Source organism: Nilaparvata lugens, chromosome 14 (genome assembly GCF_014356525.2).
Source record: "Nilaparvata lugens isolate BPH chromosome 14, ASM1435652v1, whole genome shotgun sequence".
NCBI classification, from domain to species: Eukaryota; Metazoa; Arthropoda; class Insecta; order Hemiptera; family Delphacidae; genus Nilaparvata; species Nilaparvata lugens.
The window spans coordinates 19,780,211-19,798,855 of record NC_052517.1 but is presented as its reverse complement, the minus strand read 5'-3'; the positions used below and the strand labels follow the sequence as shown (position 1 = coordinate 19,798,855).

Below are 18,645 nucleotides of genomic sequence, written 5' to 3'. Positions count from 1 at the left end.
AAAAAAGAAAGAAATTCTCATTTGAAAGGAGGCAAATTTTTATTCTATTGTAATTTTCTAAAACAGTTTGAAAAGTTTCAGATTTTTATCAGTAAAATGAACAAAGCGATTGAAATTCAAAGTACAAAACACACTTTTTAATTACAAACAATTTACATAACAGATGTACAATTAGCTTGATATTATTCACAACAATTGAGCTGCTAATAAATGCAACAGATTTATTTCTATAAATTATTCTAAACCGTCATAGTTGCATTAGCCTATATTCATACTGCAACTTACATGATTTCAATATAATATTATAAAATGATATTATACACATTTGTTATAAAAATTCATATTAAAGTTCATCTTTAGAAGTAAACAGTACAGTAAATAAATCATTACAGTGTTGAAAATGGATTAAAAAATTCGAAAGCGCTTCTCAGTACCATAGCCTACTATAGTTTTAAAAACGAAAACACTTAAATGGGCTACTATGGTATTACTTTAAAATAAAGTGTATTACAAATTTTCATATTGTTTTTATTAATTTTAATAACAAATATTCAAAAAAATTAGACTGTAGTGTCGTGTCATTAAAATAGTTAAAAATGAATAACTAATTTATCTTGTTCAAATGAATAAATTAAAACCACATTCATTCAAATACGTATTTTCACACAAAAGTAGTAGAAATTCATCAGTCGATTAATCAGTCATAATCTAGCTTTAGTATCTAGAATACAAACAAATAAATTCAGTATAAATATTAAATTATATTTTATACCTTACCCAAATATAAATACTGTAAAACCCTATGATTTTTTCAATGAGTCCCGAGTTCACAAGCTCTACTTCCCGATAAATTTGTGGTGAAAAAAACAGTGTGGAGGTGATGAAGGATAGCGCTATCTGCTTTTTGGAATGGTAGACAAGGATAGCAACACCAATGTTAATCGAATACCGATCGAGGTCCTAACGTGGACCTCACTATAGTAAAATGTATTGTATGGTAAATATAGCCTAATATTACAGGTGAAAAATATTCATATTATTGAAATAATTATTTTACTGAGGACTGTTATTAGGTCGATAATGTTGATGGTTGAATTCATCATCTGGTAATAAGCATAAATTACAATGATAATTTTCTTCAAACTTAATATTAATAAGCGTAGGTTTGACAGCTATCATTTCCCCAAACTATTTATCCAACATTCTTCCTCCATCAATATCATCATATTCATCTTCATCTTCTTCTTCTTCTCCTCCTCCTCCTCCTGCTTCTTCTTCTTCTTCTTCTTCTTCTCCTCCTCCTCCTCCTCCTCCTCCTCCTCCTCCTCCTCCTCCTCCTCCTCCTACTGCTTCTTCTTCTTCTTCTCCTCGCTTCTTCATCTTCTTATTCGTCTTCATAATTTTTAATTTTAATGCTCATGTTTTAATTTTTCTGCTCAATATTTTCAAGTTTATTTCAATATTATTGAAACTTTCGGATTGTTTAGTGTTATTTCCGGCTCTTATCAACCCTTCGAAATTCAAAATTCATCAGTCATATCTCGAATACGTATTCTCTGAGTGTTAATCTTTGGTGAAAACAGAAATTTTAAACTTAACCTCACTTTGGACTATTTATGTGCCAAAATCAAGGAATTGAAGAAGTTTTGGGCAATTGCCTGTTTCTCTTTCCAAATATCGTGTTTGTGACTGTTCTAATAAATAAATAAATAAATATGCCTCTCAATTGATTCATCATCTTCTTCTTCTTATTTTTCTTTTTCTTCTTCTTCTTCCTCATCATCATCTTTATCATCATCATCTTCTTCTTCTTCTTCTTCTCTCCACCTCCTCCTCCACCTTCTCTTGTTGGAATGTCGCATTGACGCTCTTCCATTTCCTCCTCCTAAAGGTGCGTACAGATTTACGCGCCGCGAACATGAGCAATACACTTTTAATCAGCTAATGCCAAGCTTTTTATATCTGTATCTCACCGTTTCTGTAAAAATACAGATATAAAAAGCTTGGCATCAGCTGATTAAAAGTGAATTGCTCATGTTCGCGGCGCGTATATCTGTACGCACCTTAGCAGTTCTCTTTCTATTACTGTATTTCTTTTCTTCGGTTCTGGCTTCATCCTCTCCTCCTCAATCCTCCACCTCCACCTCCTCCTCCTCATCATCATCATCATCATCATCATCATCCTCCTCCTCCTCCACACTACTGTAATCAGAATAATGATGATTTTTGAATGATGACGACGTCGACTGTGTCGTCAGCTGTTTTATTAGTTTGGCGTTCGATTCCCTCAGCAAATTCCGTTGTCCCATTAGTTTGGTGTTCAATCTCCGCTGCGCATTCCGTTCTCTCTCCAGCCTCTTGCCTTGTTCTTCCAGATTCTGTAACAGGAATTGGGGAAAAATTGGTTAAATTCGATAGTCGAAGTATCGATAAATCGATAGTCAAAGTATCGATAGATCGATAGTCAAAGTATCGATAAATCTATACTCAAACTTTGAAGAAGGGCAACTTGATTTCTAAAAAAATTGACAACTTTTTTGACCTATACCATGGGAATCTTCTTATTAATGCTATGTTATCTCTAAGGTATCACCACAAAACGATACATTATCATCTCAACTTGATACACAACACCATAATTTGATAAAAAACTTCGAAATTTTGAATGAATTCTATAAATCATGGGATATCTTCTTATGGCATCACCACAGAACGATACAGTATCATCGCAACTTGATACACAACACCATAATTTGATACAAAGCTTCCTAACTTTGAATGAATTCTACAAACCATGGGATATCTTCTTATGGTTTCACCAAAATATGATACAGTATCGTCTCATCTTGATACGCAACACCATAATTTGATACAAAACTCACAAACTTTCTATGAATTCCAGAAACCACGGCATATCTTCTTACATATGTTATCTTTCCTCTACGGTATCACCACAAAACGATACAGTCTCATCACAATATGATACAGTATCACCGCAAAATGATACAGAATCACCACAATATGATACAGTACATCTGAACTTGTTACACAACACCATAATTTGATACAAAACTTCCAAACTTTGAATGAATTCTACACTCCATGGGATATTGACTTTTGCCTATTGTTCTACGACTTTTGACTATTGCCTATTGTTCTAGGAATTTAACGGCAATAAAATCATATTTATTTATTTATTTTCTTATGCTGCCTTTTCTCTATGGTCCAAACCAACCCAACCTAACCTGTTCTAACTCACCCTGATGGACTTCACAGCGCTATTCAGTGTTGCAAATTTTGATCTCCAGTTTCTATTCCGCTTATGATGATGATGCCACTCTGTGTCGTTGACTTGTGCCACATAGTCAACAGTCTGTCTCAGGCGGTCAAACAGGTATGCGATTTCCTGCCTTCGATTCCTCTCCGTAATGTTGTGATGAATTTGTCTCCTGAACAACAAAAAATTGATCAATTATTAACTACTATATGAGGAATGAACTGGCTTGTACACATAGGGGATCGGAAATACAGTACGCAAATGATGCATCATCACTTCTCAACTACTCAACTGATTAACTTGACATTTTGCATATTGATTCTTTATTTACTGAGGATGGTTATAGGCCTATTTTAAATCTGTATTATAATGAAGGAAAGAACTGGCTTATACAAGTATGGGATAGGAAATTCACTAATGACGCATCACCACGTCTCAACTACTCAACTCATTAACTTCACATTTTGCATATTGATTCTTAACTAACCGAGGATGGTTGCAGGCCTATTTTCAATTCATCAAGTTTTCAGTATGTCAAGTTTTCAATTAAACCCTTGCGAATCACGGGTTACCTGTTAAAGTCAGGTCCACTTTATAAAGGCAGTGTTTGATAAGCAACGGTATTGTTATCCTTGTCAATCATTCAACTAAGCAGATAGCGCTATCTCTTTCTTGCTTTGCTCTGTTACCAGAACATCTTTTAACAATGTAGAGTAATAATTAATCAACAAAATATTTCATCTCAATCATGAAAACTCATTGTTAAGAAATAAATTTCTAGCTTAATAAAATATAATAATTGATCATTTTAAACAAGAATGAACAGTTAATGTTACACCAATAAACCTGTATCAGCTATCGTATATAGAAGCAGAGAAAACTCCTATAATTATTAATTCTGTGATAGAAGGCATTGACAAGACAGAGGATCGGTAACGTGTTTCCACTATCTTTCTCCACTGTCATTTTAAGGTGGACCTCATTGTAGAGGGTAACCCGTGCTCTGCAAGGGTCCAATTAGAAACTTGTCCTACTGAGAAATTTGAGAATTTAAAATATCCCTTTAACCGTCCTCGGTAGATTAAGAATCTATATGCGAAACTACAAGTTAATCAGTTGAGTAGTTGAGACGTGATGATGCATAGGTTTCAAATTTCTTCTCCGATTACTGTCTATTATTAGTGTGTTGTTGGGAGTGTAAGAGTGTAAGAAGGGCACAGTATGAGAGACTACCAGCGTCACATAGCTTCACCAAAAACAACTACTAGGACTATCGGCTTCAGTTAACACTCACATTTGCAACATAGACCCCTATACACTGTCTATTATTAGTGTGTTGTTGGGAGTGTAGAGTGTAAGAAGGGCACAGTATGAGAGACTACCAGCGTCACATAGCTTCATCAAAAACAACTACTAGGACTATCGGCTTCAGTTAACACTCACATTTGCAACATAGACACCCTATACACTGTCTATTATTAGTGTGTTGTTGGTAGTGTAAGAGTGTAAGAAGGGCACAGTATGAGAGACTACCAGCGTCACATAGCTTCATCAAAAACAACTACTAGGACTATCGGCTTCAGTTAACACTCACATTTGCAACATAGACACCCTATACACTGTCTATTATTAGTGTGTTGTTGGGAGTGTAAGAGTGTAAGAAGGGCACAGTATGAGAGACTACCAGCGTCACATAGCTTCATCAAAAACAACTACTAGGACTATCGGCTTCAGTTAACACTCACATTTGCAACATAGACACCTATACACTGTCTATTATTAGTGTGTTGTTGGGAGTGTAAGAGTGTAAGAAGGGCACAGTATGAGAGACTACCAGCGTCACATAGCTTCATCAAAAACAACTACTAGGACTATCGGCTTCAGTTAACACTCACATTTGCAACATAGACACCCTATACACTGTCTATTATTAGTGTGTTGTTGGGAGTGTAAGAGTGTAAGAAGGGCACAGTATGAGAGACTACCAGCGTCACATAGCTTCATCAAAAACAACTACTAGGACTATCGGCTTCAGTTAACACTCACATTTGCAACATAGACACCCTATACACTGTCTATTATTAGTGTGTTGTTGGGAGTGTAAGAGTGTAAGAAGGGCACAGTATGAGAGACTACCAGCGTCACATAGCTTCACCAAAAACAACTACTAGGACTATCGGCTTCAGTTAACACTCACATTTGCAACATAGACACCCTATACACTGTCTATCATCATCATCATCATCATCATCATCATCATCATCATCATCATCATCATCATCATCATCATCATCATCATCATCATCATCATCATCATCATCATCATCATCATCATCATCATCATCATCATCATCATCATCATCATCATCATCATCATCATCATCATCATCATCATCATCATCATCATCATCATCATCATCATCATCATCATCATCATCATCATCATCATCATCATCATCATCATCATCATCATCATCATCATCATCATCATCATCATCATCATCATCATCATCATCATCATCATCATCATCATCATCATCATCATCATCATCCTCCTCCTCCACACTGCTGTAATCAGAATAATGATGATTTTTAAATGATGACGACGTCGACTGTGTCGTCAGCTGTTTTATTAGTTTGGCGTTCGATTCCCACAGCAAATTCAGTTGTCCCATTAGTTTGGTGTTCAATCTCCGCTGCGCATTCTGTTCTCTTTCCAGCCTCTTGCCTTGTTCTTCCAGATTCTGTAACAGGAATAGGGGAAAAATTGGTTAAATTCGATAGTCGAAGTATCGATAAATCGATAGTCGAAGTATCGATAAATCGATAGTCAAAGTATCGATAAATCGATAGTCAAAGTATCGATAAATTGATAGCCGGAGTATCGATAAATCGATAGTCAAAGTATCGATAAATCTATACTCAAATTTTGAAGAAGGGCAACTTGATTTCTAAAAAAAATTGACAACTTTTTTGACCTATACCATGGGAATCTTCTTATTAATGCTATGTTATCTCTAAGGTATCACCACAAAACGATACATTATCATCTCAACTTGATACACAACACCATAATTTGATAAAAAACTTCGAAATTTTGAATGAATTCTATAAATCATGGGATATCTTCTTATGGTATCACCACAGAACGATACAGTATCATCTCAACTAGATATACAACACCAAAATTTGATACAAAACTTCCTAACTTTGAATGAATTCTACAAACCATGGGATACCTTCTTATGGTTTCACCAAAATATGATACAGTATCATCTCAACTTGATACACAACACCATAATTTGATACAAAACTCACAAACTTTCTATGAATTCCAGAAACCATGGCATATCTTCTTACATGTGTTATCTTTCCTCTACGGTATCACCACAAAACGATACAGTCTCATCACAATATGATACAGTATCACCGCAAAATGATACAGAATCACCACAATATGATACAGTTCATCTGAACTTGTTACACAACACCATAATTTGATACAAAACTTCCAAACTTTGAATGAATTCTACACTCCATGGGATATTGACTTTTGCCTATTGTTCTACGACTTTTGACTATTGCCTATTTGACTTTGCCTATTGTTCTAGGAATTTAACGGCAATAAAATCATATTTATTTATTTATTTTCTTATGCTGCCTTTTCTCTATGGTCCAAACCAACCCAACCTAACCTGTTCTAACTCACCCTGATGGACTTCACAGCGCTATTCAGTGTTGCAAATTTTGATCTCCAGTTGCTATTCCGCATATGATGATGATGCCACTCTGTGTCGTTGACTTGTGCCACATAGTCAACAGTCTGTCTCAGGCGGTCAAACAGGTATGCAATTTCCTGCCTTCGATTCCTCTCCATAATGTTGTGATGAATTTGTTTCCTGAACAACAAAAAATTGATCAATTATTAACTACTATATGAGGAATGAACTGGCTTATACACATAGGGGATCGGAATACAGTACGCAAATGATGCATCATCACGTCTCAACTACTCAACTGATTAACTTGACATTTTGCATATTGATTCTTTATTTACTGAGGATGGTTATAGGCCTATTTTAAAACTGTAATATAATAAAGGAAAGAACTGGCTTATACAAGTAGGGGATAGGAAATTCACGAATGACGCATCATCACGTCTCAACTACTCAACTGATTAACTTGACATTTTGCATATTGATTCTTAATCAACCGAGGATGGTTATAGGCCTATTTTCAATTCATCAAGTTTTCAGTATGTCAAGTTTTCAATTAAACCCTAGCGGATCACGGGTTACCTGTTAAAGGCAGTGTTTGATAAGCAACGGTATTGCTATCCTTGTCAATCATTCAACTAAGCAGATAGCGCTATCTCTTTCTTGCTTTGCTCTGTTACCAGAACATCTTTTAACAATGTAGAGTAATAATTAATCAACAAAATATTTCATCTCAATCATGAAAACTCATTGTTAAGAAATAAATTTCTAGCTTAATAAAATATAATAATTGATTATTTTAAACAAGAATGAACAGTTAATGTTACACCAATAAACCTGTATCAGCTACCGTGTATAGAAGGCATTGACAAGACAGAGGATCGGTTGTTGGGAGTGTAAGAAGGGCACAGTATGAGAGACTACCAGCGTCACATACCTTCACCAAAAACAACTACTAGGACTATCGGCTTCAGTTAACACTCACATTTGCAACATAACGGTCCTTTGCCATGGCATATCACCACAATATGATACAGTATCACCACAATATGATACAGTATCATCTCAACTTGATACACAACACTATAATTTAATACAAAACTTCCAACCTTTGAATGAATTCTACAAACCATGGCATATCTTCTTATATGCTATCTTTTCTCTATAGCATCAACACAACATGCAACATGATACAGTATCATCTCAACTTGACACACAACACCATAATTTGATACAAAACTTCCAACCTTTGAATGAATTCTACAAACCATGGCATATCTTCTTATATGCTATCTTTTCTCTATAGCATCAACACAACATGATACAGTATCATCTCAACTTGACACACAACACCATAATTTGATACAACACTTTCAAACTTTGAATGAATTCTACAAAACATGGCATATCTTCTTATATGCTATACCTTTTCTCTACGGTTTTACTTATTATTATTAAACGAAAATCCAAATTAAATGCTGTAATTCACCCCGAAGACTTCTGCTACTGCAAATATTGACAACAGGGTAAACAGCTAGATGGAAATTCGATGATCGCTACTATTCAAAAATTATTTGTCAGCCCGGGAATCGAACCCAATACCTCCTAATTTCCGGTCAGGAATGCTTACCCTCACACCAAACTGACAATCTCTGGATAGCAGCGCTCATTTTATACAAAGCCATAGCGGCCAGCCAGTCTACAGATGGGATTACTGAGATATTGCAATTATTCAAATGCTAATGAATTAATAATTATTATTAAACGAAAATCCAAATTAAATGCTGTAATATTCACCCCGAAGACTTCAGCTACTGCAAATATTGACAACAGGGTAAACAGCTAGATGGAAATTCGATGAGCGCTACGATTCAAAAAATATTTGTCAGCCCGGGAATAGAACCCAGTACCTCCTAATTGCCGATTTTACTTACATCTCTCCCTTCCGTCTCTTTGGATTCGGCTTTACCCAGATTTGGTCTTCTTTCACCAATTCGGTTTTGATAAGTATTTTTGGTTTACTTTGATGTTTTTTTCTCTTCATTTGTTCCATAGATTCCGATTTGTTTTTGCTGCTTCTTCTTCGTGCTGCTGTCCTTAGATGTTGTTCTTCTTCCATTTCTTCTTCCACCAATCTGGACCTTCTTTTGATGCTCGTTCTGTCTCTCAGTAGGAAATTGGAGCCAGTTGGCCGGTTGACTTCTGAAAACCAAAATCTATCGTAAAAATGTAAATTTGAAAACTGGTTTCCTACATATCATATTAAATAATTTCATTAATTTGGAATATTTATTATTCTAGTTATGATAATGTGAAATAGTTCTTGTAAGTTTGGTTTTGAAGCATCCAAATTTGAAAATACTTACTTTATGTATGTAATTTTGTAATAAAAAAAAATCTACTTTGTGAAAATATTTAAGGATCAAACATTTTTTGAAGTGAAGAACTACAAGACTCAAGGCTGTGCAAAAGCTAAAAATAAACTTTCTACTGGTGCTATTTTTCAAAGTTTTTCGATTTGTATACTATCAAGCTATCAAAATGAAAAAGTTTTCTCAGGAAAACATTACTTTTCGAGATATGAGCGCCTAAAGTTTAAATTTTTGGGACAGAACATTTCAAGTTCGGTAAGAGATAAATCCATGAGATTTAGAGGATAGATTCTTCATGGCATTGTTGATCTAATAAAACAAATATTTTCTGAAAATAACATTTTTTGAGAAAGTTATTCAATTTACTAGAAATGGCCAAAAATAACTTTTAGTTGAGTTATTTTCGGTAAATTGAATAACTTTCTTAAAAATTGTTATTTTCAGAAAAGTTTTGTTTTACTAGATCAACAATACCATGAAGAATCTATCCTCTAAATCTCATGGATTTATCTCTTACCGAACTTGGTCCCAAAAATTTAAACTTTAGGCGCTCATATCTCAAAAATTAATGATCGGATAAAAAATGTTTACTTGAGAAAACTTTTTCATTTTGATAGCTTGATAGTATACAAACCGAAAAACTGAAAAGTATCACCAGTAGAAAGTTTATTTTTAGCCTTTGAACAGCCTTAACCTATTTACATTTATTACATTCCTTAATCACAACATCAAATTAATGATTGGGAGAGAATCAACAGGATAAACCCAAAACTTTTCCTCTCCCTAACTTTGATAAAAATAGTCCAAATGAGATTATGAAAACACTTTTATAAAGATCACAAAAATTTACAGTCCAAATAAACATTATACTAAAAATTTTGTACCTCGGTTGATCAGAAAGATGAAACAAATTATTATTACACTTGAAAATGCATTAATAAATTGAAAAATATTAAAAAACTTGATAAATTTGAAGCCAGAAAAATCACAAAAACATTAGTAGAACAGCTTTATATATTTCGCACTAGGTGTAATCTTATCTAAATTTGGGAGAGGAATAGCACAAGGTGGGCCGTCCACTAGAACCGTATTCGTCCAAACTAGCATCGGCCGAAACCTACCGAACGATCCCCCAATAAAGAAAGAAATAGCTCGTCCATTGCAACAGGTTTATATGTCTGTGCACGGCCGTCTCCGGCCGATCAATTTTCGATCCGAATTGAATGGTATTTTCCGGCTCTATACGGCCGAACTAACTAGTCGAGCTGAGATAACAAAGTGTCCTAACCTCAAAATTGTTTCACAGTCTTGTTTGTTTTTGTTTTTTGAAGTTGTTCTGTTTTATAAAGTTGTAACTTTGGACAATGAAAAGTTGATAAGTTTGGTTCAAGAGCATGTTCCATTGTGGGATATGCAAGACAAAAGATATCATCGTCGTGATGTTCAAAGGAATCTGTGAACAAAGATTGCTTGATAATGAATAGCAACTAATTTAGTGGATATTGGTTTATTCAATTTTCAAAATGTCAATATAATCATTGTTCATGAAAAATGTTGGTGGTTATGAGAGTAGTTAATTCAATAATTGGCAACTAGACTGACGTAAACGGTTCCAATGGACGACCATATTCGGCCGAATCAACGGCCGGCAGATTCGGCCGATCCAACGGCGGAACGGATCGGTTGAGTACGGTTCCAGTGGACGGTTACCCCAAGGTTACCTTATTTTTCTCTCCCTGTCATTTCGATGATGTACTTATTGTATAAATTAATAATAAATAACAATAATGAGGTTAAATAATGAATATAATGAATAAAAGATCCAATATTCATGCTTATAACACCAGGAAAAAAGACCTCATTGATATTCCATATCAACGTCTTGTCATAAGCATGAAACACTATGACAGCATAGGCTTGAGACTGTACAATAAGTTGCCATTGGATATGAAATGTTGTGAAAATATTGTTATTTTAAAAAAATTACTTTTTGAGTGGCTGGTTTTAAGACCTTTCTATTGTTTGACAGAGTTTTTCGATTCTACTTGATGTAATTTATTCTACTTTGTGACTTGAAACTATTGCTTTGACTCTATTATTTTGTAATATTGTATTACTATGACTTTGTCAATTACCTATTATTGGTCTACGACAATAAAATCTATTTATTTATTTATTATTTATAGGTGATACACTTGATACAACTTGATACACAACACCATGATTTGATACATTCGCTATCCGCTTTGTGGAATGAAAGACAAGGATAGCAACACCATTGTTAATCAAATACTGCCATTATAACGTGTGAAACTCACTATTATACATTTTGTTATTGAACACAGTTTGTTTCCAAATGCCAAATTCCACCCGGGAATCGAACCCACAACACTTACCTTGATTGATGTTGTTTTTCAGAATGGATCTCATAGGGCATAATGGTTGAGGCTCTGTCACCAAAATGTGCTGCAAAATTGTTTCATTCGGTTCTGACTGCTCATGCGCAGTAGGCCTACTTTGACTACAGATGACAGGAGTTGTAAAAATAGTAGAAGTCTGATAAGTAGTAGTATTAGGCTGCAATCGAAATAAAATTACAATAAATATTACACAGAACTATAATAAATTATTTAAATAACTCTTATATTTTTATTACTAGTAGTTCTGTGAACAGTATACCTCGCGCTCAGTAAGTTACATTGACCTGTTGTTATGTTTTCTCAAAAATAAATAATTTATCAATTTAAAATGTCTAGAAAAAATCCTAAATAAACATAGAGCTTTTTGTTCTATCATACCGTGACGTGTCGTCCCGGAATGTGAGTGTGAGCGCTGTTATCAAGTCTGGCTGCAACTGTCTACTAACGTTGATGGAAAGATACATTTCCAAGATGTTCGATGTTTTTGAACGGGTAGTATTATAGTCCACTAGACAGCTGATCTATGATGAATAATTCTATAGTCTGATTTTTACTCTAAAGCTGCGTATACATATCCGCGCTTCCAACCCGCACCGAGCACACTCCGCCCTCGTACCGCCCTCGTTCCTCCATCGAACCACAGTCGCTCCACCCACGCACCCATCATGAACGTTACGGAAGATGTTAGATCTTCTCGCGTTCCCCGGTCGAACCACTGTTGCTCCCCGGTCGATCATCAATCGCTCTGCTGGAGTGACGTTCGGTTGCGGAGCAGAGCGAAAGTCTGTACGCACCTTAATATTGGCGTATGAAGGAGGCTCCTTTTTACTTTTATATTATCCATGAAATGCAAAATTTCCAAAAAACCTTGTATGTACGTCGACGCGCAATTAAAAAAGGAACATACCTGTCAAATTTCATGAAAATCTATTACCGCGTTTTGCCGAAAATGCGCAACATATAAACATTTAAACATTAAGAGAAATGCCAAACCGTCGACTTGAATCTTAGACCTGACTTCGCTCGGTCAACAAACATCTCACATCCATATCAAATCCCCCAACAAACTTGATCCAAACATCTCACTTGCGTGTCAAATCCCCTACCAAACTTGATACAAATAGCTCACTTGCATGTCAAATCCCCTACCAAGATTGATACAAACAGCTCAAATCCGTATCAAATCCCCCAACAAACTTGATACAAACATCTCACTTGCGTGTCAAATCCCCTATCAAGATTGATACAAACAACTCACATCCTTATCAAATCCCAACCAAACTTGATACGAACAACACACATCCGTATCAAATCTCTCACCAAACTTGATACAAACAACTCACTTCTGTATCGGAGTGAACCGTGGTCTAGTGGATAGAGTGCTTGCGTAGCAGCATAGAGATCCCGGGTTCAAACCCTCTCACAACCAAAAGTTTTTTAACTAGATCACTCCCGTGTTATCGGATGGACACGTTAAACTGTCGGTCCCGGCTGAAGTATGACAGTCGTAAGGCCCATTAACGGCATAAATGATATATTCAGGCGGTGGGGCCTTCCCGCAAGGGACTCCCCACCAACAAAAGCCATACGAATTTACTTTTACTTCTGTATCAAATCTCCCACCAAAGTTAATACAAACAAATGAGTTCTGTATCAAATCCCCCACCAAACTTGATACAAACAACTAGCATCAGTATCAAATCCCCACCAAAGTTAATTCAAACAATTGAGTTCTGTATCAAATCCCCACCAAAATTGATACAAACAACTCACTTCCGTATCAATTCCCCCATCAAACTTGATACAAACAACTCATTTCTGTATCAAATCCCCCACCAAACTCGATACATAAGAGCTGTCATGTAACTTACTTGTTCTATTGCTGAATACTTTCGCCAAATGAGTTCCTCTTCATCAGCACTGTCATACTCCTGCTTTATTTTGCAGTCATCAATGTTCGACCAGTCATCATCTCCCACAAGAATCACGTCTTTCATCTAGAAATAGAACATCAAGAAATTAGTGACATATTGAAACTAAAAATGGAAAAAACAAATTTAGAGATGTCATTCATCTTAAAATAGAACAAATTTAGGCTCAACTCACACTTAGGCGACTCAGGTCGAGAAGAGACTGGACTCTAGTGAAGAGCATGTGTTTCCAAAGGAGAATAGAGTCGACTGGTCTGAGTGTCACCATTTGGAAACACATGCTCTCCACTAGAGTCCAGTCTCTTCACCACCTGAGTCGCCTAAGTGTCAGTTGAGCCTTCGTCTCACGTTGTTCCTCCTAGATGAGAGAAAAACGGAGGTAAAATTGTGAAATAAAGGGAAATTAGTTTATAAATTGATACATCAAGAGAGATTCAAACATAGGGACCAGAAGTTCGAACGTTAGCGCTTCCGTGCTAAAAGATGGTGTGTGTGAAGATTATAGTATGCCTAAATCTAATGTAGGCCTACAAATAATCTCGAGTTGATTTGTATTAAAAACTAGACAAACTGAAAAATTGAATGTTTTTCAATGTATTTCAATGTTTTTTTTTTAATGTTTTTCAAAACTAGACAAACTGAAAAATTGAATGTTTTTCAATGTTTTTTTTTTAATGTTTTTCAATGTTTTCGATGTCTTTCAATGTTCTTCAATGTTTTTCGATGTTTTCCAATGTTCTTCAATGTTTTTCAACGTTTTTTCAATGTTTTTCAATATTTTTGGCATCATTTGGCAACACATGCTCTCCACTAGAGTCCAGTCTCTTCTCCACCTGAGTCGCCTAAGTGTGAGTTGAGCCTTAGTGACGTCATTCGTATAAAAAATGGATCGACAAATTTAGGCACATTGTATAATAATTTAAGAGGTTTCTAAAGTGAGATTCACGTTATGACGTAAGCACCTGATTAACATTGGTGTTGCTATCCTTGTCTATCATTCAACAAAGCAGATAGCGAATGTATCAAATCATAGTGTTGTGTATCAAGTTGACTTGATACTGTATCATATTGTTTTTGATACTGTATCATGTTGAGGTTGTTGTTCTTCTATAGTGAAGTGAACATTATAATGGCAGCACCTGATTAACATTGGTGTTGCTATCCTTGTCTGTCATCAGACAAAGCAGATAGCTCTATCCTTTTCCAACACCACATCGTTAGTTGAATATGAAGAACTACCAGAATATTTCATCTCAATTATGAAAATCTATTATTAAATCATGAAAAGATATATTTCCCTGGTAAATATAATACGTATTATTTGAGATATAATTAAATGTCAGATATACTGATAGATGTTGTTCCTTCCTAATCATATTTATATGATTTGTGATTCTGTCCACGAATGAATAAATAAATAATAAATACTTGGATGCCTTGAATCACAGCTATACCCTATAGAAGGTGGTGAAAAATAAAATTACTATAACTGTCCTATTATTTCCACTGAGTTTATAACGTGAATTTTACCATAGGTAAAAACACTCCCTGTTTCGGATGGACACATTAAACCGTCGGTCCCGGCTGCCTAAAAAGCAGTCGTTAGGTCATGTCAGAGGCCCTGAAATTGTTCAGCTGCGACCTGAAAACTCTGACACCAGACCTGAGCCAGCCAGGTCACTCGATATTATTATTATTATAACATAGGGTATAGCTATTTACAAATCCCCCTGCTCCAAAACTCATAATTTTATCCCAAGCAATTCAAGTTGTCCAATAATGATAAACACAAATAAATAATTGTTCAAATTTTAATAAATACGGTATATTAATAATTAAAACATTTATTTAGATGATATTAAATAATTTACTCAATCAACTTACTTATTTTATAAATAGTTTCTTCACAAAAAAGTACAAAATTCTGGACCCAAATCATATTAATTTGTGAAAAAGCATGGATAATCAATAGCAAAAAATATTTGCTTGGTTTGGAAATTTTTGTATAAAAAGTGTCTTGAATACATAAGTTTGTGCATAAACTATAAAGAATTATCACTATTAACTTTCATAAAACTTTAAAGTGAAAAAGCACTCACATTATTTGATGTGGCGACGTCCGTTTCGTGCTGGTATCGCACATTTTCAAGCAAAACAGGAACTGAAGTGTTTAAGGTTAGTTTAAGTGTTTAAGAATTGAATATTAATTAATATATTTATTTGAATGATGTTAAATAATTTACTCAATTAACTTACTTACCTATTTATAAAATATTAAAATTCCTTAAAACTCACCGACAGTTCCTCTACTGATGATTGATCATCATCATCATCATCATCAAATTCGTCTTCTCCACCATGTTCTTCTTCTCCTACAACATTGACAACAACGTCTTCACTTTCTTTTTGTCCTTCCACATTCTCTACTTCTACTCCTTCTTCTACTTCTTCATCTCCTACAGCATCGTCTTCACTTTCTTCATGTCCTTCTCCATTCTCTTCTACTCCTCCTCCTTCTTCTTCTTTATCGTCTTCTTCTACTTCTTCTTCTTTTTGTTCTTCTACTTCTTCTTCATCATCATCATCATCAATGACTACAACTTCTCTGTAGTTTTCTTCATCTTCTTCTTCGTCGTCAAATTCTTGGCTGATATTTATCATTCCGTTTTCCACACACACATTGAAGCCGCCTTCCCTGTATACTTCTGTCATGGTCCAGGGAAGCAGGGGGAATTATGAACCTGAAAAGGGAAAAAATTGAGAAAAAACCTGAATATCATACAGAAAGACCATAGCATTATTGAATTCATTCATTTATTGTATAAAATACTATAATCATAAAACAATTATGACATTGGAGGAAAAACTAGGCTGAGCCTGTACTATTTCTCTCCAAAAATTTTGATAAAATGTTAATGTTGTCCAAAAGTTAAGGTTATGTAATCTCACACTGCTATATTATTAGAAAGATGGATTTCTAATATTATAGAAAGATGGGCTGAATGAGAATATAGTCTCATGGGAATACCGCACTTCCTCAGAACACAGCCTCCACTGATATGAGGGAAACCAGCTTCAGAGATGAGCATTAGGGCCCGATGCAAAGTACCCACGTTAATCCATGAAAAGCAACCCACACCGTGGGATGTTTTGTAAACCATTGCTAGGCTTCTCTAGACATATGTGTAATGCATGCAATGAATAATCCACTTGTCAGCTGATTGATTATGAATAATTCTATAGCAATGGTTTACAAAACATCCCAAGGCGTGGGTTGCTTTTCATGGATTAATGTGGGTCTACTTTGCGGCAGGCCTAGGGCTGCGATATTTCTTAAAACTTGAATTGAAAATAATTTTGATATGGAAAATACACTCAGACCTACTATTATTATAGCTTAGACGATCGTTTCAACCTATATGTGATCATCAGATTTATACCAGGTCGAAACAAACTTGTCATTGCTAATAATAAGTGCATTTTTCACTTCAAAAGTGTTTCAAATATTCACATTTTTGTGACTTGCATTTACATTAAAATTCTCACTAATATACAATAGTTGAAAAATGGTACTTTGATATTTAATTTATGAGTTTTTTAAAGTTAATAGGCCTAGTGGGAAGAATGGATATGCAACACAATAAGTCTTATTGATTCAACAAAACCTTTTGATAGTATAGGTAGCTGTTTTGGAAAAACTGTAGGCTTCTAACAGGGATTGAATTGTACCCTAAAGGCAGAAATACCAATTTGTTAAATTTACTCATGTGAAAAGGAACGAAATCGTGGAAAATAAATTAAGTAGATTAAATTTCAAGGGTGGTGTACTCCAAGGCTCAGTTTTAGGCCCATTAGGTACTACTGTTTATATAAACCATTTACCATTAAACTAGAAAGGCTACTTATTACTATATTGAGGTTCACGTTATAATTGCAGTGGAGAAAGATAGGAGAATAACGTTGCCGATCCTCTGTCTTGTCAATATCTTCTACAGATAATAGCTGATACAGGTTTATTGATGTACATTTGATGTATTAACTGTTCATTCTCATTTAAAATAATCAATTATATTTTATCAAGCAAGAAATTATATTTCTCAATGATTTCCTAATGAATTTTCATTATCAAGATTATTGAGAAATATATTCATTATCTACATTATTGAGAAACGATCTGGCAACAGAGCAAAGCGAGAAAGAGATAGCGCTATCTGCTCTGTTGAATGATAGACAAGGGTAGCAATAGCATTGTTAATCAAACTCTGTCATTATAGCGTGGACCTCATTATAAATTATTCAATGTTATCCCAAACACGTGCAATCACAACATGTAGGCTATCAGTAACTTAAGTTTCCTCTATTCTGCACGACGATTTTATACTCTATGATAGAAAATATCTACAATACATGATACATAAAAGTCGAAATCAAAGAATATTCCGACTATTTTGAAAGATTTTCGTGTTAATTTTAATGCTTTTGCTAGCTAACCATACCTACAGCAACGTGGTCTGGGTGTAGTAGCCTAGTGTATAAATTTTCACATAGATATCTTCAAGTTTAAACCTTTGTTAATCTCTTGAAGATCATTATTTACTTCCAACGATTGTTTCAACTTACCTCTCAAATTGTTATAAATTGCAATGAATGAAATGAGACAACAATGAACTTCTCCACTGTGAAAATTATCGGCTGTATTATTGGTCCACTCACCACGTGTGTCAAAATGCCATCAATAGATCAATAAAAATTATATAAAATATATGAAACTATAAACTGATCCAAACCAGTACTTTTCGAAACATGTAAATAATTTAAAAATATATTTTACCTAGATCTCGTGAACAATTTTATCCGAAATTCAATTTTTAATTTGTTTCATTCATTGGAGAATGTTGTCACTGTTGGTGAATGTGCGTCACAGTGAGG

General features: G+C 34.7%; 2 protein-coding genes across 3 annotated transcripts; both read right to left on the bottom strand.

Moving 5' to 3' along the window:
- Positions 1-109: 109 nt before the first annotated feature.
- On the bottom strand, positions 110-13,808 carry LOC120354223 (uncharacterized protein DDB_G0283697-like). Of its 2 annotated transcripts, XM_039441031.1 has the most exons (6): positions 13,657-13,808; positions 11,762-11,942; positions 8,928-9,195; positions 6,987-7,176; positions 5,804-6,021; positions 110-2,154 (listed from the first exon to the last, which is right to left on the bottom strand). In XM_039441031.1, exons 1-6 carry the CDS (start codon positions 13,780-13,782, stop codon positions 2,127-2,129), a joined length of 1,011 nt encoding a protein of 336 aa, XP_039296965.1. In that variant the 5' UTR covers positions 13,783-13,808; the 3' UTR covers positions 110-2,126. The 2 variants fall into 2 exon arrangements, with proteins under 2 accessions (XP_039296965.1, XP_039296964.1); XM_039441030.1 differs by lacking the exons at positions 5,804-6,021; positions 6,987-7,176 and adding an exon at positions 3,260-3,449 and having other exon boundaries at positions 110-2,378.
- A 2,182-nt stretch (positions 13,809-15,990) lies between these two features.
- On the bottom strand, positions 15,991-18,645 carry LOC120354294 (glutamic acid-rich protein-like). The gene is made up of 2 exons (XM_039441204.1): positions 18,337-18,645; positions 15,991-16,457 (listed from the first exon to the last, which is right to left on the bottom strand). The coding sequence occupies exon 2, from the start codon at positions 16,426-16,428 to the stop codon at positions 15,991-15,993; it is 438 nt and encodes a 145-aa protein (XP_039297138.1). The 5' UTR covers positions 16,429-16,457; positions 18,337-18,645.